This window comes from Ambystoma mexicanum, chromosome 7p (genome assembly GCF_040938575.1).
Source record: "Ambystoma mexicanum isolate Mex_15411 chromosome 7p, UKY_AmexF1_1, whole genome shotgun sequence".
Lineage (NCBI taxonomy): Eukaryota > Metazoa > Chordata > Amphibia > Caudata > Ambystomatidae > Ambystoma > Ambystoma mexicanum.
The window spans coordinates 253086874-253109204 of NC_090939.1; the positions used below are offsets into that span (position 1 = coordinate 253086874).

Sequence of the window (22331 nt, forward strand, 5' to 3'; positions counted from 1 at the left end):
GTCTGTTTTTTGCCCAAAATAAGCAACGAGGCGAAAACATTTAAAATCTGCCCTCTGTATCCTTAATTTTAGGTGGCGTCCACCGGCTATGTTATTTTTTTATGGCCTTTTGACTATATTGCTCCTTGACCCTTTTAGCATACATGAACCCATACATTAGATGTGAAGTGCCAAGTACATTTTAGCATGGAATTTTTGTTACCCTTTAAAGATGCCTGTACTGCTTGACAATGGGCGTGTTTCTGTTTATTGGCAAAACCAATGGAAGGTGTTTTGGGGGTTTTTATGTACAGCATATCGTTTTTAATATTTCTGTGTTTGGGATTTGCCATATTTTATTACAGGCTGTTTTCATAAAGAGTGTTCATTGAATTATGTTATGTTTGATGGCTATAAATACAATAAAGATAATTGGAAAACACAAAGCCAGAACAAACTGCACAGTGAAAAATAGAATGATGCTGTTTACCCCGATTCCTCTGGAAGATATAGGGTATATGGAAGCTGTGGTTGTGTCAAACACAAAGGTGGTACCATGATGTCTGTTTGTGTCTGTATCAGCAGGGTAAGGTTGGTGAAGGTCCACAACACATTATTAAGAATTGTCAAATGGCTCTGTTATCACTGATGGAATAGTACATTAGCAGAAAAACTCCCAAAGTACATAGAAAACATCTTCTGTTAAAAGGCCTTTGTAGGTTACAACACTAATTGATTATTAGAGATTCATCCTAGGAACAAGTTCATACAACCTATTTCAAAAGTAATGTATCATATCACTACAAACCTGCTGCTGAGCACGAGTCAGCAAACACAACGCCTCTAGTTCATAGGGATTTTCTGCAAGTCTCTTTTGGGCAAAGGCACGTTCATTCATAGCAGAAGTAATGTCAACAGGCTGTAAAGAAATAAAGTAGTACGTCATTTACCTTTTAGATAGGTCATACAATGTGCTTTTTGGTCTGCCACTAGGACACTCTGCAACTAGAACAGAAATTCCAGGCCAAAGTAAAACAAGCCAACAATAATATTTACACCTCAGCTTTGTCTGGGCAAGTTGATGGGGTACACAATCGAGTTGAGCATGAACATGATTAAGGGACAGGGGTTTGGACAGACATTAAACTATCCCAGTACTCAAAAGGTGCGTTCATCATTGGCCTTCGGGACAGCACACAGAGTTGGGGATGAAATGAAGAGGCCAGAAGAATGAACAATGGTTAGGAGGTTTGAACGTATATCTTCAATTCTATGTCTAGGAGATGGGAGAAGAGATTGGGAGTATAATATGTTGATGACATATGCAGACCTGTTAAGGGTGGGTCGTGGTAGGAAGAGCAGCATAAAGAAGAAAGTAGGGATACAAATGGTTTTCTGCGAAAGGAGGACAATAATGAATAGAATGGAATTACCTGAGCTTTGTGTTAAATGTATTTGTCTTTGATGTTTGTAGTGCAAATATTTTCTGAACAAAAAAGCTTGTTTTTATTGTCCAATTAATATCAATATTTACTTGAAAGAAGAGATTTATGTACTGACTTCTAATGTTCAAACAGCTACATAAAAAAGAAATAATCCATCCAATATATGCAATTTATTAAAAAATAGGTAGTCTGTATTGATCAAAGATATAAAATACAATATGAATATATATGGTTCTGCAATTTGTACGAAATTTCTTTGAACCGCACAATAAGGTGTTGCAAAAAATAACCAAATATTGTCCTTTTTTATGCTGAACTTATCTTTTTATTGAAATTCCAATGTACAATGCCAATTATGATGTCCACAAGAAATCCATCATGTATCATCAGAATTTCATTTTGCATTTCATATGTCTTAGCCCTCCCAATTCCAATAACAACAACATTCAATTAGATAACATAAAACAACCAAATTAAGCACAGTCTGGTTCATCCTGATGGCTTGAGCAAGAACCCTGGTTCCCCCTCCAGTCTCTCTATTCCAATGACCGCCTCTTCCCATCAACGATCAGCTCTGCAGTAAGTGCTTCAGAATTTGTGGGCGAAAAAATCTCTGCTGCCTGTCCTGCACAAATCCAAACAATGGGGCCCAGGTGCGAGAAAACCTTATCATCTTCCCTGTTTTGTGGGCTGTTAATTTCTCCATTGCAATAATGTACCAGATTTTAACCCACCAGTACGATGCCACAGGACCCTCTTTGGCTTTCCAAAACTGTGCCCAATTAAGTTTTGCTGCCAATAAAAGCTGGATTATCAGTTCAGCCCTGAAGCCTGAGACTGGGTAAACTCTGTCGTCTGGCACTTCACCTAGGAGTATGACTCGGGGGCTCAACGGGAGCAATACACCTACTATGTCCTTAAGTATCAATTTCATTTCTTGCCAATAGTTTGTATTACTGGACATTGCCACCACATGTTGAAGAAACTCCCCAGTTGGCCACATCCATGCCAGCTGCAATCCGAATAGTAGTCTGATGCCATTGTGTGCAGGTGCTGCAGCGTCAAGTACCACCTAAAACAGAGTTGAAATGCACAGTTGGGCCTTGTCAAGTAGACAATGGCACCTGGAGATCCGGTGTGTGACTTGCCCTTCCACCAATTGCAATTCAATTCCCTTCGGAGGGCGTAACCTTGCCTGTTTTATCTTCTGATTAGAGACCCAGTGCCTTCTTTGACAATACCTAAAGCGCTTAGATTCAGGGAGGGTGAATTTAGCTTTACATTCTAGAAAGGTCAGGGGAAGCTCCTCTTTATACAAGTCTCTAAGTCGTAGAACTCCCAGCGGTTGAACGCCTCCTTTACTAGGCCTGGTGAAAACTATGGGTTCTGCAGAATCGGAGTTAGTGGACCTACCCCAGCTTTGATACCCAACCCTGCTTTGGCCCTATTCCAAATGTCTAGTGATGGACATGTGGGTTCCAGTAATGCCGCTCTAACCTGTCTGGTTAGAAACAGCAGGTGTGATGGCAGGGAGACATTCATACCTTGTTCTATCCCCATCCATTGCGGCTTGCTTTTCTCCAATCCCCAGGCAAACATAGGAGCGATCTGGGCTGCTTGATAGTACTTGCGCATAGAGGGAACTCCCTGTCCCCACACCTTTTTCGTTCTGAGGAGTGTTTGCCGCGGGATAATCGGGCGCTTCCCCTTCCAGATGTACTGCCCAACAACCTTTTGCAGTTCCGACAGCTCTTTGTCAGAGATATGGATTGGCAAGGCTTGAAACATGTACAAGAGCCTAGGCAAGATTGTCATTTTGACTGCAGTCACCCTTCCCAAGCACGATATTTCTCTGACTCCCAACCTTTCTGGGTAGCTTTTTGTTTCTTTCCATAGTTGTGGGACATTGGCACCATGAAGGCGCCTGTATGTGTTAGTGATATTTGCCCCCAGGTAAGTGAACTCCCTCGCAGCCCATTTAAAGGTGAAGGCCGTTTGGAGCTCCCGCTGGATGTCCTGTGATATCCCTATTGATATGCCCACCGATTTATTATGGTTGATTTGGAACCCAGACACTCCACGAAATTCCACTAGTAGGTCCATTAAAGGGGGCAGCGATTGTTTAGAGTTTTGTATGAAGCAGATAATATCATCTGTGTAAAGTGCTACTTTGTGTGTGTTTCCTGCCCACTCCAAACCCTGTATTTGGGGTCTGTCTCTGATTCTTAGCGCTAGTGGCTCCACAGCGATTTCCGAAAACCAAAAGCGACAGTGGGCACCCCTGCTTTGTTCTCCTGCGCAGGGGGATCGGGGAGGAGTTGTTCCTATTCACCCTGTCCATAGTAGAGGGGATTTGAATGTTCGCTAAGATTAACTTACTGATGTTTGGCCCAAAGCCATATAATGGCAGGAGAGTTTGCAGAAAGTCCCACACCGTGCTGTCAAATCTGTGGTGCGCATCTAGGGAAATGAGCGAGAACCCTCTCGGGAACTTGGGTGCCAGAGCAATCAAATCACCCTTTTTCTTTTTTTTTAACATTTAGTTAGATCCTATTGCAGTTTTCAGCCTGACCATGTTTTCTGTTTTTTTTTTTAAATAAAATCAGAGCTACTTCATGTCAATTATTAAGGGTCTATGTGTTCTCAACTGCTCAAACAGAAATATTGTAGCAGACAGTAGCCAGAAATTCTTATTGGCTTGAAAGGGAGATCTGCTTTTTTTATTCCACTTTAGTACTACATGAAACCTACCACCCTAAAAATATTCATTAATGCTCAATAAGAGAAATTACATATCCAATCAGCATGAAACTATATTCCTTGGCAAATATTACTGAGGTCTGTACAAAAATATTGATTTCGATTATTGGTGTGGTTGATGACAGTCCATTTGTGAGTCTTCCTCTGATGTGGAAAGAGATGATCCTTAAAGGAGACACGCAGTAACAATGTTCTTAGAATGTGTATGATAAATTAGGTTATACTGGAATCTGAGACAAGGCAGTGAAAGATAGCATTCAAAGAAGACCAAGCTGAGGTCTTGCAATTATTTTAATAATACAGCTGCACATACTATACACTCTAAATATGACAATAGACAATCTGTCCACCTTAAACAAACAACCCTTTTAGTTAAAATAGAAATCTGAGGTAAATAATAGTCCCCAATGTATACCTGCATTCTTTACACTTTAGAAAAGTTGTGTGACAATATATGTTGAGCATGCACAAGTGGAGTGTTTGCCAGCTCTACATATAACAGAACACAACACTACTTATATAAGTGCTCAGACATGTTTTCTGTTTGTCTTCTCCCTCACATTGTTGTAAAAAGAATGTAATATGTCGCTGAAGCTTTTTGACGTGTTGCTTCTTTCAGAAACAACCCCTCTGTGCCCTACAATTAAAACAAATCTTGCAGTTAAAAACATGTTAAAGCTTTTGATGATCATATGCATGACTTTCGCTTCCGAATGCAGGTCATGGCAAGGAAAAAATGTGTTTCTTGAATGGGTATTACTTTCCACTTACACTGGTAAATCCATTGATATAATATCCTCAATGCATAGCCATGCCTTGCTCCTTTTCATCTTCAGGTGTCAGGCAGACAAACACTCATATTTTAAGGGTTCGGATTGCACATTTATTTTTAAGAATATGCATGGACTGATGTAAACAGAACCTAATACTATGACTATTTTATGCCAGCGATTTGTTAAAAAAAAGGTGGATGAACATTTTTAAAATAGTTTTTGGGGTAATGGGGTCCCCAACCTCAGAGTCAATTTTTTAACTTTGAGGACCTGCCAGGTCCCTGTCAGAAATAGGAGGACTTTCTAACCAGCAGGGGGAAATATCCTTTATAAAACAATGACCACTACCCATACAAGAGTCTGTACTCTCCTGGAATAACAAATGCTATTTTGAAAAACAAAGAAACATTTATTTAAAGAATTCATCAGATGCCATAGTACAAGAAAAAATTACTTTGGAAAAAATAACTTGTTTATTAATACTTAAAATACAATTTAGGGTGCTGCAAGTGAAGACAAGCTTCCACAGGGCTATGCTATGGCATGTTAATACGCTTTTGTACCACACCAACTACTGTAGTGGTCTTATGGTTTATCTAGATAGTGGTGTATTGTGCGCACATGAGGGTTAATCAGACCTTTGTCTTTGGAGGAAAGGAAGAGGGCAGAGACGGTAGCTGCAGCGGGAGAAAGATGGTAATGCACAGACAAACAATTGAAAGGGCACAGGGGGCTTTAAAGGAAGGGTGTCTTATTGTGGTAGTGTGGGTGTACACATAATCCTGTGTAATAGATCCAACTGAGTGCTGATCATAAAAAGTGGGAATAAATTCACCTGTAATACTGAGCATTTTCTGTGAAGGACTTTTCGAGCACTACTAGAATTAGTCAGCACATGGCTGTTAGATGGACTTGTGATGTGCTCTAATGCGCGCATGAAGTGAGAAGGCTTCTTCATCACCGGTCCAATCACAAATAAACTGGTAATGCCAAGCCAATAGAAGTTCCAGAACCAAGCTGTCTGTATACAGGTGACTATGATGACCACAAAGAGGAAATAGGGAAGCAGTTATGGCCATGTTCTTATTTCCATACATCATACTATAAGAATATTCTTTCGCATATGTTTCTCTTGTTTCAGCCAAATTATTAAATACATCCAAGGACTCAAAGGTTGTGGCAATTTTTGTCTTTTTTAAAAAAAGAATTAAGAGTTATTTGATATTTACCTGCCAGAGAGGGGCATTGGCAAAGATATAATCAAGAGCAATGGACCAATGAGAGTCATTCTCAGGATCACTGTTTAGATGGCTGACACTAAAGTTTCTCTAAAAAATACTTTCAGCTCAGATGCTTTTAGGGGTCTAATTGGGCTATACTCTCCTTATTTTGCCACGAAAGCAAGGTCCCTGGAGTTGCCTGTGGTCCCACAATTATAATTATAATTGGTTATTTATAACACGCTTAATACCAAAGAGGTTTCTAAGCGCGGACCCAGGATTCGAACCTGTGTTGCTCTGCGTCATCTTGCTTCCAAGACGAGCGTGTTGCCACAGAGCTATACTACCCATCAAATCTATACATGTTATGCTGGTGTGTCCCCTACTGCCAGTCTGTATTGGGATAATGGGACTGGCAATCATGGAAATCATTGATGGTCGTAGTGTGGCAAGTCGATTTCCTGAATCGACAGGCCTTCTGATTTCTCAATGGTTCTCTGGGATTAACTGGGCCTTCCTGGGTGGGATTGTCAGTAGCTACTAACATCATCTTACAGTTTTGAGGCCATGCAGAACAATCCCTGATAAAATTCCCAGGGTGGCGACAATACAGGAACAACTGTTGATTCCTCCTCGTATCTCCTTCACATGTCACAGGGCTCAGATCTGCTTGGGCTTGGCAGAACAACTGGAGGTCTTCGGGGTAATTTCCCAAATGTGCAAATCAACAAGGGCCTGAACATGCCCCTGATTTCATCATTCCTTTGTTCTGTAAACCTATGAGTTAATTGCACTGCAAAGTCTATGTAATCTACGCAAGCCAGGGTGGGTTCACTACCTGAGCCAACACATCCTTTAATTCCTTTCTCAGACCCCTGTATAACAATGAAGTATGCTTCTCTTCAGGCAAATTTGTTTCTATCACCAGACAGGTAAAGGTGGTGATGTATGTTAAACAGACCCTGTGAACCGTATGGCAAACTCAGCAGTGTGCGATCTAGGGCCTGAGCATACACCGTCTTAACAAATAACTTCTCAAACTCCCCTTTAAACCCTGCATAATCAGTCAACATGGGGTCACCTGGCAACCAACAGAGCCGACCAATTAGCAGAGTTTTCAGCCAGGAAGCATAATACAAACACAACCTTTGCAAAATAATTTGGGAATGCTTGGGGCCATCAAAGAAAATGGAGCTTGCATTTGATTATGAAAACTGTGATCTTTAGAGGGTGCCTGGAGAACTGCTGAAGTGGAGCCAGTGGTATGGAGACGATTACCTGTATAGGGGTATCAAAGACAGATGACACACCTCCATCAGGGTTCCAGAGACTGGTGTGTGTCCACTCAAAACAACCGACTGGCGTGTGATCCGTCTCTGTACATTACGAACAAGGGTGCCTAACGCATTAGCCTCCACAACCTGTCTAAGGGCATTTGTCTCACTACGACCCACCTGCATCTCAGACCTCAAATCCCTCAGTATGACCACTAAGTCCTCAATACCTCCATCTGAGGCATCCATGCCACCCAGGGAAGATAATGGTTGTGGGCCAGTTCTATGATGGACCTTGTTTGTTCCCTCTTCCGGAGATAGTCTAGACATCAGAGATGAGGCGCCCCGCAGTTCCCCTGGGACAGCCGGGAAAATTGGAATGGGAACAAATCATCACAGGGTCACAAGGGGAAAGGGTTATCTGCACCCTTGCATTATGTTCGATGTGGCTCTTCTTAAGTGTATTACCTTCCTAATCCTGCTGAGAGAAGTTCTGCCATGAAACCAAAGCCCAATTAGGGTTTGACCTAAGGATCACCTTCTAATCCCTTTACCTCCCACAGATGAACCCAGGCCAGATTGTAGTGCACAGAACAGCTGGTTAAGAAGGATCTACCACTGTTACCATAATTTTGCCTATATGCTCTGTATTCACCTGTATATGCAACGAATTTGTGGTTATTGCTCGGATGTGTGTGTATGCCTTTTGCCTCTGTCAACAAAAATTAAAGTTTTTATAAGAAGGATCAAGGCATAGGGGTCAATCCTTCAATCGAGGGTTCTTTGCTGAAATCTCTGATTGCTTGACAAGGTTGACCTTGAAAGTCTGTGTTCTATTACCTTTGATTCTTGCCACAGAAAGCAGCTGTGTCTCCAAATCAAATGAAGTCCTGTGGCTGTCCCCACTAAACGTCAACTCTAGTTCCTTCACGAGAGGTCATTAAAGTCTGTGAAACTTGCAAGATACTGATGCTTCTTCCTTCTTTACAGGTCCGAGTGCAGTACAACCACAACAGTGATGGATAAACTCACTGATGGATGTACAGCCGTGTTAGCTAAGAGAGTATTTCGGGTAAGGTTCTTCTCTTAATAAGATCAATGTCTTTCCTTCTTGCAGGTCCAACGAAGGCCTAGATTCCAAGCAGAGTTAACAGGGGACGTTCCAAGGAAATGATGGGACGATTGGCACATGTTGCAGATGGGGGCAGATCTTTATAGCCACATAATCTAACAAGAACATTAAATCTTATGGGAAGTTAAATTACAAGAGATCCTGAAGTCTTCTCCTTTTGAGCCCGTAAGGTCTCCCAGGATACTTGGGGAGCTGCTGGAGGAAGCCAGAGGGGATGGAGACCGGTTTTCTTTGGCGCATACATGGTACTGGTGCACCCCTGCTGTCTAGGTGCCAAGAACTAGGCTAGCATGTAGCTACTGCTCTTCTATTAACACACCACAGTTATCTGGTGAGTCCGTGTAGTAGGGCTGCTTCACTAATACACCCCATCACAATTGAGACACTTCATGAAGACACAGTTAAGCCTTCTCAGCATCTAGAGTAAGAAGGGTCCCTGGGCCCCATCATCCCATCTACCAGGTGGACGACCTTTCTTATAATGTAAAAGCTTTGCCAGCCATTGACATATCCAGTTTGTTCAGTGTGAATAAGAAGGGAGGGAAGAGCCTCTAGTTAGGGTGTTAAGATTTTAGTAAATATTTTATCTATGTTCAATAATGCTATGGGTCTGGAGGAACCGACACAACTCAGGATCTTTCCATGTTGTAAGTAGCCTCCTGTATCGAGTCTGCAACCATTACTGCAAAGGAATAAAATGTTTCTGTAAGTGGGGTGATCAATTCCTTACTAAAGCTTTTATAGAAGAAAGCAGTTAATCCATCTGGGCCATGGGCCTTATTGGCTTGCAATGAGGAAGGAGCCTTGAGCACCCATTGTTTCGTAATAAGGAATTTTAACTGAGCTTTTTATTCAGGGGAGAGTTTAAGAAGGTTTGTACGCTCAACCTACTTCGTTGCACTTGTTCACATGTTTCTGAACTATAGAAATTCCCAAACACGTTCCTTTTTTGTTCTTTATAAAAATATCTCTTCCCTCCATAACCCTCGACTGTCGAAACATAAGCACCTTGTACTCTCCCCCTGCACTTCTTCATACTGCAGCTGCACAATCCGAATGTCACAAGGCCTAGTAGGACCGTCATTGTTGTTTTCTCCTCTGTCCCCCCTCTTTTTGTCTTGTGGTGCCTGGAAACACTTTTTGCTGGATAAGCGCCATACAAATGTTCAATAAATAAATAAAAATAACATTTGTTAACACATTTACCGATAACCTATACAGTTATTTCTAATCTCTTAATAGATAGGTTTTAGTATCAGGGTTTTTTGTTCTACTTTATTCAACTGCATGGTGGGTTTTTGTTTACTTCTTGAATTCTTTTGCAAGTCCACCTAGCTCCTACCTTTGTCTCTGCAGGATAGCTCAGGAGCAATGTGCTCGCCTTGGAAGCAGGACGACGCAGAGCAACACAGGTTCGATCCCCTGGTCCGCGCTTAGAAACCTCTGGGTATTAAGCATGTTATAAATAACCAATCATATCGTATATCGAACCCCTGTATGTCTCTGCACATTTTCACTAAGGTTGATGTTGCTGCAATCAATTGTTCTCAATTCAAGGCTTTGCATGCATCTCATGGACTGTTTTATGAAGTATCCCTTGGTGAACTTGGGCCAAAAAACTCAGAATGTTTTTGGGTAATTTCCTCCTTTTTCAACTTATCTTTCAATACATATTGTTTTAATGGACAGGTCTGTGTACATTCCTTGCTGCTCACAGTTATCTGGCAATCTGAATATCATAAAACAATGGCTGGGCAGAATCTTAATTACCTCTATTGAGGATAAAAATGATGGTGCACAGAAGAACAAGTGACTTTCTTACCTGGTAACGTTCTTTCGATGGGATGGTCCGGCGACGTATTCCATATCTATGACATGTAATCACCACAGCTGTGCTGCTTCGGAAACTTTTTTCGGCGTCTGCGTCGATGACGTCGATGCGCCGTCGTCGAGGACCTCCTCTGACGTCCGACGTCATCCGATGTGATAAGTAGGACGCACGACGCCCGTAGCCTCAGTTGTAGTTTTTTCCCCCAGAACGTGTGACACTAGTCAACTGCCAGTCAGACACAAAGCCTTGCGGAACGTAAGCTGCAATCGCAAAAGAAATTCTGCAGCGGGGAAGGCAGGGAGAGAGCGATATGGAATATGTCGTCGGACCATCCCATCGAAAGAACGTTACCAGGTAAGAAAGTAACTTGTTCTTCGAGGGGATTGGGTCCTCCGACGTATTCCATATCTATGACAGACTCCCAAAGCAGTACCAGAGCAAGGAGGAGGGAAAGAATTTAGAATCAAAATTTAGAATTGCCAATCAAATAGCAGAGCAAAGGACCGCCTTGCCAAAGGCCAGATCCTGTCCTCGGATGGAATCGAGGGAACAGTGACGTACAAATGTATGTACTGAAGCCCAGGTGGCTGCATCACAGATGTTGCGAATAGGAACACCCCTCTGCAGGGCAGTAGATGCAGCCATACCCCTGGTAGAATGGGCCCGCAAGCCAGCCGGTGGGTCCTTACCCGCCAAGCGGTAACACTCCGAGATGGGCAAAATAATCCAGCGAGACAAAGTCTGTTTCGTCACAGCTTGCCCCAAACGCTTTCCAGCGTAACCAATAAAGAGTTGATCGTCCACTCTGACCCGGGACATGCGTGAAACATAAAAGCTTAAAGCTCTCCTAGGATCAATCCTATGGAGCCTCTCCTCTTCCTTACCAGGATGCGGAGGAGGATAGAATGCCGGAAGAACAATCTTCTGGGCCAAATGAAATTCCGTCACTACCTTCGGGAGAAAAGAAGGACGAACTCTAAGGACAACCCTGTCCTGGTGAAATACAGTGAAGGGTGGCTTAACTGAAAGTGCCTGTAACTCACTCACTCTGCGAGCGGAAGTAACCGCAACTAAAAACACAGTTTTCAGAGTTAACAGCCTCAAAGGGCAAGAATGTAAAGGCTCAAACGGAGCACCCATAAGAAACTTAAGAACAAGGTTTAAATCCCAACCGGGCACCAGGGAAGGTGACGGAGGGAACACATTAGTGAGCCCTTTCAGAAACTGTGAAATTAAAGGGATTTTAAAGTAAGAACACTCCTCAGACGAGCGCTTAAAGATGGGCAGCGCTGCCAGGTAACCTTTAATGGTACCCACTTGCAAGCCCCTGTGGGCCAAAGAAAGTAAAAAGGACAGAACCATGGGGATGTCACATGCAAAAGGATCCACATTCTGAACTCTGCACCAGTCGCAGAACTTACGCCAACGGCAACGGTACAGAGACTTTGTTGCTGGCCTTCGCGCCGAAAGCAACACCTCCATCACGTCTTCAGGGAGGTCCCAATCCTTATATCTCAACCTTTCAGAAGCCAAGCGTGAAGGTTGAGGAACCTGACCCCCCTCCCGTAAGAGCAGATCATCTCGGTAGGGAAGACGACGTGGAGGGCAGATGGACAAGTCGAGAAGGTCCGGGTAACACGTCCTCCGAGCCCACGCCGGAGCAATGAGGATCATCCGGGAACCGAACTTCCGTAACCTCCGCAGCACTTGCGGGATGACGGGGACTGGAGGAAACGCGTACAGCAGCGGGAATGACCACTCCACCACGAACGCGTCTCCTAAGGCTCCTTTTGGAGGAAATTCCTGCGAGCAAAACCTTTCGCACTTCCGGTTGACACTGGAGGCGAAGAGATCCATTTGAGGGGTCCCCCAAAGGGCGAAGATCTCCAGGAGAATCTCCTGAGCCAACTCCCACTCGTGAGAGATCGTGCTCTGCCTGCTCAGAGCGTCCACCGTCATGTTTTCGTCTCCGGCCAGATGAACTGCCGAGATCGAAACTTCCTGCTGGATGGCCCAGAACTCGAGCTGCATCGCCTCCCTGCACAGAGGAAGTGACCCTGCCCCCCCCCTTTTTGTTGCGGTAGTGCATGGCCACTGTGTTGTCCGTCAGGATCAGGACACTCTTTCCTCGCACAGTCGGCAGAAAAGCCTTCAGGGCTAGCCTGACGGCCCTCAGCTCCAACAGATTGATATGGAGTCTGGACTCCGACGGAGACCAACGACCGCTGACTGTCAGCCCGTTGGCATGAGCTCCCCATCCCGTGAGGGATGCATCCATCACGATCGTCACCTCCGGCCAGGGAAGCCAAAATGGAGCCCCCTTCATCAAGTTGCCTACGACGGCCCACCACAGAAGGTCCCGGGCGACCGAGGGCGGCACCTGAACCGGGTACGACATCCTGCCAGAGGACTGCGACCATTGCATCTTGAGTGCCCACTGCAAAGATCTCATCCGCAGGCGAGCCTCTGGCACCAGAAGAATGCAGGATGCCATGAGGCCGAGCAACCTCAAGAACTTGAACGCTGGGAGCGTCTGGGCAAGTTGAAACTTGTGCACCATCCGCTGAATGTGAAGAGCCCTCACCTGGGGAGGGAAACACTGCCCCAGGGAAGTGTCGAGCACTGCTCCGATGTACTGGAGCCGCTGTGTTGGCGTCAAATGGGACTTCTTTAAATTGAGGGAGAAGCCCAGCCTGTGAAGGGAGTGGCAGGTGACGGACAGATGATCCAGGACTTGCTCGGGAGAGCTCCCCCTGATCAACCAATCGTCCAGGTAGGGGTAGACGTGAATCCCCCCTTGCCTGAGATGCGCTGCCACCACCACCATGAGCTTGGTGAAAACCCTCAGGGCGGAGGTCAATCCGAACGGCAGGACCCGAAACTGAAAGTGCGAGTCGCCAACCGCGAACCTCAGGTACTTCTTGTGCATGGGATGGATCGGCACATGGAAGTAAGCATCCTTGAGGTCGAGTGACACCAACCAGTCCTGAAGCTGAAGGGCCTGGAGGACTTGAGAGAGAGTAACCATCTTGAACTTGTCCTTCCTGAGGAGTTTGTTCAAACCGCGCAAGTCCATGATGGGTCTTAATCCCCAGTCTTTCTTCGAAATCAAAAAATAAGGGGAATACCATCCCTTGTTCCTCTCCGCTACAGGCACCAGTTCTATGGCGCCTTTCTCCAGCAGGGCTTGAATTTCCTGCGCAAGGAGCGGATCCGGACTCTACAAAGAGAGGTTCCCCGGTGGATTGCCGTGAGGCCTGTGCCGAAAGGGAAGACAGTAGCCGTGGGTTATGATCTCCAGAACCCACACATCTGAAGTAATGGCACGCCACTCTACAAGATGCTGTGCCAGCCTTCCCCCAACCGGCGAACCATGGGGCATGGCCTCATGACTGAGTGGTAGCGGCTGCAGCGTTACCTGAGGGCAAAGAGGCAACTGTACCCTGTCGTCCACCTCTGGTATCCCTGCGTTGGCCTCTTTGACTGCCAGCTCCTCTCGCTTTACTGAAGGACGAGTAATAGCGAAAGGAACCACCCCTCCATTGCTGTCCCCTAGGACGAAAAGGCGGAGGTTGGTGAACTGCAGCGTCCAACGACTTCGCTGCATCTTTTGATGTCTGGAACCTCTCAAGGCTCTCGTCAGCCTTGCTGCCAAAAAGGTGTTCACTGTCAAAGGGCATGTTGAGGAGCCGGGACTGCACATCAGTAGCAAACCCCGACTTCCGCAACCATGCAAACCTGCGTATCACGGTGCTTGCCGCCATGGACCTGCTGACGCATTCAGCCAAGTCCAAACCCGACTGAACGGACTCACACATGGCATCCTTAGCATCCTAGACCATAGCAAGGAAACCATCCCGTTCGTCCCCTTCGGGAATATGTTCAGCCGCTAAAGCAACACAGTTCCACAGAGTGTGTGTGAAACGAGACAAGGCACAAATGGAGTTGGCCGCCTGAAGCGCCATACCACCAGAAGAAAACACTTTCTTCGCCCAGCCATCAAAACGTTTGTCGTCCCTATCAGGAGGGATGGTAGGGTACGACGCCTGCTTTGCCGGGGCCGTGGCCGCCTGCACCACCAAACTCTCTGGAGTGGGGTGCCTGGTCAAGTAGCCGGGGTCGCTACTGGTTGGAAGGTATTTTCGCGACAAGGACCTGCCCACCGCCGGGAGACTCTCCAGAGCAGTCCAAGCCGCCGCCACCCTTCTCTGTAAAGCCATATGGAACGGCAGTACCGGGTCAGTTGGGGGACCAACATCAAGGATGTCTGTGAGATCATCCTGCACAAACTCCCCTGGGGGAGCAGACCATCCCAAGTACTCAGAAACCCTAGCCATAAGGCGCCGGTACGAGGAATCGGCATGAGAGCCAGGCTCAGGCCTACAAAACTCCACCTCCGGAGAGGTGTCCAGTCCACTGGCATCATGCAGTGACTGCCTCAAATCGTCAAACTAACTATGGCCCGAGACAATTTCATCTGGAACCTGACTAGGAACCAGGCCATCAGAATCCTCATCCACCTCTGAAATATATTCCAGGTGGCGAAAAGAAGGTACCTGAGAGTGCTTGCTCTTAACCAGAGCCTTCCTAGGGGGTTCCCCCGTGCCACGGGGTACCTCTGACACCCCAGCCTCGAAAGGCGTCGAGGGCGTCGAGTGAATCGACGCCGGCGTTGAGAGAATAGGCATCGGCACCGAGAGGATCGGCGTCGATGTCAGATGCAGCGCCGCCAACATCGGCGGCGTCGACACAGTCCTCGAAGCCGAAGCTCCGAGCGTGTCCTTCGACGACCTGAGCGTCAACGGCTTCGACGACTTCCTCGGAGCCGGAGCCTCGAGAAAGCCTGTCGACGCCCTTGACGCCTCAGACGTCGATGTCTTCTTCGAAGACATCACAGGTGCACACGGTCTCGAACGCGTCGAGGACCGGGACCTGGAACGGGTACGTCGAGAACGAGTTCCCTTGTCCGAACGGGACCTCTCCCGTGACTCGTGACGACCACTCTTGCGAGCGGTGTCTCTCGACCTCTCACGACTGACCCCACTCGGGGGCGCGGGCGGCTTAGTACCCTGCGACTCAAGAATCGCCAGCATTTTCTTCCCGAAGGAAGCCCATTCCTCAGGCGTCGCACGGCTGGTGGGGTAAGCGACGCGCCGGGCAGAGTCCTCCGAAGAGGACCTGGAAGACGACCGGTGTCGGCGCTTCCGAGAATGCCTCGAAGAGGTTGAGGAGTGGCGAGACCGACTCCTAGAAGGAGACCCACGAGACTTCCGACGATGACGCGGAGAGTCTCCTCTCGAATCATCCGTCGAAAGCCCCGCAGACTTCGACTTCCGGGGCTTGGACACCCGACCTACCGACAACTTCTTCTTACGTTCACGTAAGGCTTTGGACGTGAGCGACTGGCAGTCGATACAGTCATCCGTGTCGTGGGCCTCCCGAGGCACCAGAGGCAGGCGTTGTGCGAGTCCGTCACCGACATCTTGGACCCACACTCCCCGCACTTCTTGAAGCCCGGAAGCGGGGTCGAAGACGAAGTAGAAGACATCTTCACACGAAGGATTTTCACAAAAACGAACAGGTTTGAAGAACCGAGAAGAACAGAACTCCAAAGAGTCGAGGCGTTAACCGAGATTCACGAAGCAACACGTTTGCGGAAAAAAACGGAACTGAGGCTACGGGCGTCATGCGTCCTACTTATCACATCGGATGACGTCGGAGGAGGTCCTCGACGACGGCGCATCGACGTCATCGACGCAGGAAAAAGTTTCCGAAGCAGCACAGCTGTGATGATTACATGTCATAGATATGGAATACGTCGGAGGACCCAATCCCCTCGAATCGTATATTCTGGTATCCACTCTAAGTGGGAAAAGTGTAGTAATTTCGCTCTGGGTAATAATACTTTGGTCATTTTCAATTTATTATCTTCTGAAACTACTCGACACCCTACTTGCTTCCCCCTGCGTTGCTCTCCTGTCACCCTGCATCTCTCTCCTCTCCCCCACACGATTGGTCAAATGCTGGTGTCACCAGGGGCTTCAAATCACTGCCTAACACAATATTTCCAGTACCCATGTCCTCAGGCCTCTCTATAATCTTGTTTTCAAGACAAACGCTTTGCTCCTGAGCTATTCTTTTAATTTTAAGTGTGGGTTTAGCCAGGCTGCTGCAAGTGCTTTTTACCTGTATACAAATGCAGCTTAATGAGTATACCTCTGGGTTTGTCCTTCAGTGAGGTCCTTCAGGAGCTGTTTGATTCTGACTGTCCTTCAAGTCACCAGTTCATGGCTCAATATCGGTAACTACATTGCTCAGTTTCGTCAACTTGGCATGTCTCAGGCCAAATCAGACCACTACAAGGGTGCTATGGTCTAGGGAGCAACACAAAATGTGTCTCTCTGCAAGCAATGTTATCCTACCGCTAAAATGCTCAACAATGGCTTACCTATTCATACCGTCTAAAATCTAAGTTTTCCAAAGTGTATAAAGTTAACACTTCAAAGCCAGAGCTTCTTGGCCTGAAAATGGCCAGACAAAAGGTTGGAATGCTGCAATCTACTTTACCCAAACCTTCTACTCACTGACAGGAAACTTTGAGGCTCTAATTCCATGGCTAATTATGCCAAACTTGTGAAAACAATTAGACAGGACTTATGCAAATGAAAAAGGTGAGCAACGTCTTCGATGGCGGAATAGCCATTATGAGAGTGAATGTTTTCTGCCACCTTTTGTATGATTATCAAGATGTTTCTCCTATTCAGATACTGAAATTGGAATTGAAATGTTTGCAGGATCTTTGCATGGCTTGCATACAGAGTGGTGGGGAAACCAAGAGTGGGGAAAACGGTCTTATGTAAACCAAGAGATTAGGGGCATTGGAGCTGTACCAATCAAATTTTTTCCAAGCTTCACACATGGGGGTTTTAGGAGGATGGATGAGTTGGAAACCATAGGGTTCTTCATGGAGTAGTCAGTAGAGCCTCATATGATTATGGAAGCAAGCACAGCTTCACCATAAAACTCACCCTATTTCACTTCAGGTTAAACCCATTACCAAATGTATCCTCTACACCTGAAATTAGGTAATAAGTGGGGGGGGGAGGACTTTATTTCTTTGCTTTCACCCTCTTTCAAAATCTATTATTTGTACTGGGATGTGAGTCTGCAGTCTTTGCTAGAAGGGCCGGTAGGGTTTGTACTAAGCAGGTCCATCTCTTTAGGAGAGGAGGTTATTAAGGGCCTGATTCACAGAGCGTTTTCCAATGGGAATGCACCATTATACAAGGCTTCTGTGAATCAGGCCTTAAATGTGTAATTTTTTGTATTTGGTTTTTATTGAGTTTATAGAATTGGATATGCGTGAAATTACAGAGTTGACAAGTACGACCAACAAAAGTCTGTTCCCCCCCCATTTTCTCCCATATATATATATGTGGGGGGAGACCCCACCACAGCTCCCCTCACCTTATCTTACACCTATACATTTTTATTAACTTTACCCCCCCACATATACATATGTGAATAAATGGGGGTCAGACTTTTGGTGGTAGGACTTTTCGACTTAGGTAATTTCGTCCTAAGCCTATAGAATCACATCGTACACAAGCAACAAGGGGTCCACCGCGTGGATCAACCAAGACATATCGAAGTATTAGACGTACAAACTATGCAAGTGCATCTCTACATTTTCCCCCCACCATCCCCCCTCCCTCTTTTTCATTTCACCACAGGCTCAGTTGTTTACCACTTTAGCTGTTGACGCCATCAGAGGGACCTCTGCTTTACACATGGATAATCACATCTCAGTCAGCATATAAACCATTGCAAGCAGCGAGGAGCAGACCATGAACCATCTTTGGTCATTTCGTAAGTTCGTAATCTTGCTCCTCCAAGCCGAAAAATATAAGCATCAGTACTTTCTCCCTCGTAACACGTCTAGGTTTTTAATCTAACTTAGGACCTCATCCTAATATGACTGGACCGCTGTGCAACCCCACCACATGTGCCAAAAATCAGCTTTCATCCCACATTCATGCCAACAAAAGGGACACACTCCTTGATACCCAGTTAGCGAGCCTAACTGGGTCGTATTGCCACCTGTAGAGGAGTTTGATACCATGAAGTTTGTATTGGCAAGCGATCAATGTTTGTGAGGCTCTCCTGCATATCTGAAGTCAAGTGCGCAGGGACAACTCCCTCCCCAAGTCGACTTCCCATTTCGCCCTTCATTTGTTAGACAGGGATTTTTTTTTGTTTCCACCAAGGCTCTATATAGTGCACCTAACAAACCACTGGTGCTGGTACCAGTATCCAGAATCCTCTCAAATGGAGTACGCTCTCTTTGCAATTTGTCTTTCCAGATTTCTCTGGTCATGACCCCCTTCAATTGTAAATATAGAAAAACTGGAAGTGGTCTCAGCCCCAGTGCTTCCAAAAGCTCCTGTAGCGTAATGAAGGTTCCCTCTTTCCAAAGCTGTCCTCCCCTCTCGAGTCTGGCCTCATACCAAGCCTGAAACCTCTCCGGTCTGGGATGGCGTCTCGAATTCCTGGCACCCACAGGTGCCCTAGCGGGGACAGCCAGGTTGTGACATCCCCAAACCCGCTCCCTGTCGCCAGATACTCCACAGGGTTCCCAAAATGGGGTGCTCCTGTATCCTCCTAAGTAAATTTGGCCTGGGTACCCATAACCATTCCCTCACTGTTGCAGGACAGAGGTGGTTGTTGTCGAGACACACCCATTGCAAGTCTTGCCGCTGTCTATGGTGTGGGATCAAAATTCTCAGCTGTGTGGCTTTGTAATATGAACGTATGTCTGGGAGCCCCACTTCCTTAATCTTTGTTAAGATGCAATAATACATTGGAGACCTTGGGTTTCTTCCCCTGCCACAGGAAGCATGATAGGGAGCCCTTGGTTTTCCCGAAATAGTCGTTGGGCAGCTGTATGGGGAGCATCTGGAACAGGTATAGGAACTTAGGTAGCATCACCATTTTAATAGTGTTAAGTCATCTCATCCAGGGGAGCGTGAGTTGATTCCATCGTTCGAGGTCTTTTTATATGACTGTCGTCGGGGGGATGGGGGAGAAGGGGCATTTGCCTCATATAGCTCTTCGAGTTCTCTAGTGACATTAATGCCCAAGTATCGTAACAGACCCAGGCTAATTTGCATGCCCACGGGTGTAAACCGCCCCATGTCCTTGTCTCTGCCTTTATCTATTGGGAAAAGGACCGACTTTCCGGCGTTTATCTTAAGCCCTGCCAGCTGACCATACCTCTCAATTACCTCAATCGCCACTGGAATTGATGTTAGTAGGTTTATCACGTGAATTAACATGTTGTCCGCATAAAGCCCCAATTTATATATTTTTCCCCCAACCGCGATTCCCTCCACTCGCTGATCTTGTCTTAATCTTTGAGCAAGCGGTTCTAACGAAAGAACAAAGAGTAATGAGGACAATGGGCACCCCTGCCTGGTCCCTCTCCCCAGGGGAGACCATAGAGAATAGCCCCCATTAACCACCATGCTGGTCTTCGGGGGAAAGAGTAAATCGCTCTAATACCCCGGAGGAGTCTTGTCCCCAACCCTTTCTTCAACAGGACCCCATCTAGAAAGTCCCATGAGACCCTATCAAACGCCTTTTCTGCGTGTATTGAGAGATGGGTGGGATCTCCCTGCATCCCCTGGGCTTCGTTTATCAGGTGGAGTGTTTTCTCATGGTGGCCGCCGCCTGCCATCCCACTACAAAGCCCACCTGGTTGTAGTGTACCAATTTCGGCAGGTGGCCTTCCAGTCTAGCTGCGATGACCCTGGCGTATATTTTTGCATCAATGTTGAGGAGTGATTTTGGTCGGTAAGAGCCGCAACATCTGGGGTCCCTGCCCTCCTTAGGCATCACTGTGAGGAGGGCCTGGGCAAAAGAATCAGGCGCCCTTCCTGTCTCTATAATGTCATTGAAGAGTGCTGTTAGGAAGGGGATCAAGGTCGCTGAGAATGTTTTAAAGAATCCTGGGGTGAAACTATCTTCACCAGGTGCTTTCCCCAGCTTCAGATGCCCAATGGCTTTCTGTATTTCCTCTCCTGTGATTGGGGCTTCTAGGACCTCTGCCTGTGCTTCTGATAGGGAAGAGAGGTGAGATTCTGTGAGATATTTATCAATGGCTCCTACGGGTGCTATCCCTTCACTGCTGTATAAGGTTTCGTAGAATGAGGCAAGTGCTTCCTGAATTCCCTCTGGCGTGCCAGTGTTATTGCCATTTGTTCCCTCTATTTCAGTGACCCACCGCTCGGCTCGTCGTCTCCTTAATCGTGCCGCCAGGAGAGCATCAGCCTTGTCCCCTTTCTCATAAAAATGTTGCTTTAGGAACTGCAAGTTTCGGACTATCTTTCCCTCTTCCAGTAATTTCAGTTTCTCTCTCAAGCCTCTGGCCTCCATAAGACATTTCTCTTTATCTCCGGGGAAGACTGGGCAAGCCTCTCTGTCGCCTCTATTTTGCCTCTTAGCCATTTTTCTATAAGTGCACGCTCTCTTTTCTTGCAGGCCTCCACCCTGATGAAGATACCCCTCCATGTGGTCTTGGCCGCGTCCAACACCATTCCCTTCTTCACCTCCCATGTATCATTAGTGAGGAAAAATTGTTTAATTTCATTTTCCATTTCCTCCCTGAAAATCGGGTCCTTCCAGAGCGAATCATTGCACAGCCACTTAGAATTTCGGGTGCATAGACCTTCCCAATTTATATCAATTGATAACATGTTGTGGTCTGACCACGAAACCATATGAACTGCATCTCCCACAAATCTCTTGAGACATAGTTAGTCGATTCTCGTGAGAGTACCGTGTGGGGCAGAGTAAAAAGTAAAACCCCTATCCCTTAACCCATAGAGCTCCAAGGCTGCATCCCCTTGACCTTGAGGTTCACGGTTTACTACACCTCTAGCTTGTCTATCTAGGATTACATCCATCCATACATTGAAGTCTCATCCGAGTATAATGTGTCCCTGTGCCTCCCCCATTATTTTCTCTATGGTCCTTTGCAAGAATCTCTTCTGCCCTTGGTTGGGAGCATAGATTGTTGTAGATTATGTTCTGAATTAGGCCTGATATCAGCAACGCTCTCCCCTCAGTGTCTGTCCATGTCTTTGTGACCTCCATACGTATCCCTTTTCATATCAAGATGCCAACCCTGCCCTTTTAAGGATTCCCGATCCCCAGTTGTGCCACCTATAAGGTCACATGTTAGCCTACGCTCATCGCCCTTCTGGTATCTGGTCTCTTTTAAGAATAGGACATCAATTCCCGATCTTTTAAACTCTCTGGCGACTAGGGACCTCGTTGTGGGAGAGTTTAGGACCTTGAAATTCAACGTACATATTCTGAGATTGTCGACTTTGTGAGCTCCCGTTACTGCAGCGATATTTAATGCTTATGATCCTCGCCTACCCCATGTTCCAAACGAGTCCCTGGAGTTCAGTGTGCTTAGTTGTGGTAAAGATCATTTATCGAGCCTTTTTGCTTGAAAAGTTTATCCCAGATTCCCTTCCTCCAACCTACCTTCCTTCCTTCATCCTCCCCCTCCCTCTTCTACTCCCCCTCCCATACTTCCCTCCCTCCGGGGCACCCAGTCTCTCCCAGTTACCATCACTAGGCAAGTACGAGCCACCAGCGAGGTCCTTAACCCTGACCCCTGCTCTATGTGCCACATTGTCGGGTGCCACCCGTTTTCCCCAATCAACTATACACCACATAATTAACAATTTTAACTTTGCCAAATTTCCTATAGCCCAATAGGCCCTGTAAGGGGCCGCTCAACACTTAATGTTTCTATAGCGCATGGGCCGGTGCTTTACTCACCAGTGTTAACTCCCTATTGGGCTCACCTGTGTCAGCATCTCTCTGCACCACCTCAATGTCAATT

At 46.4% G+C, this 22331-nt stretch overlaps 1 protein-coding gene across 3 annotated transcripts in view; it reads right to left on the reverse strand.

The window, feature by feature from the left end:
• Window positions 1-22331, reverse strand: part of SON (SON DNA and RNA binding protein) — a 1246872-nt gene that overhangs the window by 232952 nt on the left and 991589 nt on the right. For all 3 annotated transcript variants that reach the window (XM_069636251.1, XM_069636250.1, XM_069636252.1), the window contains one exon: window positions 788-898. In XM_069636251.1, the coding sequence (XP_069492352.1) occupies window positions 788-898 (111 nt within the window). The remainder of the gene's footprint in view (window positions 1-787; window positions 899-22331) is intronic.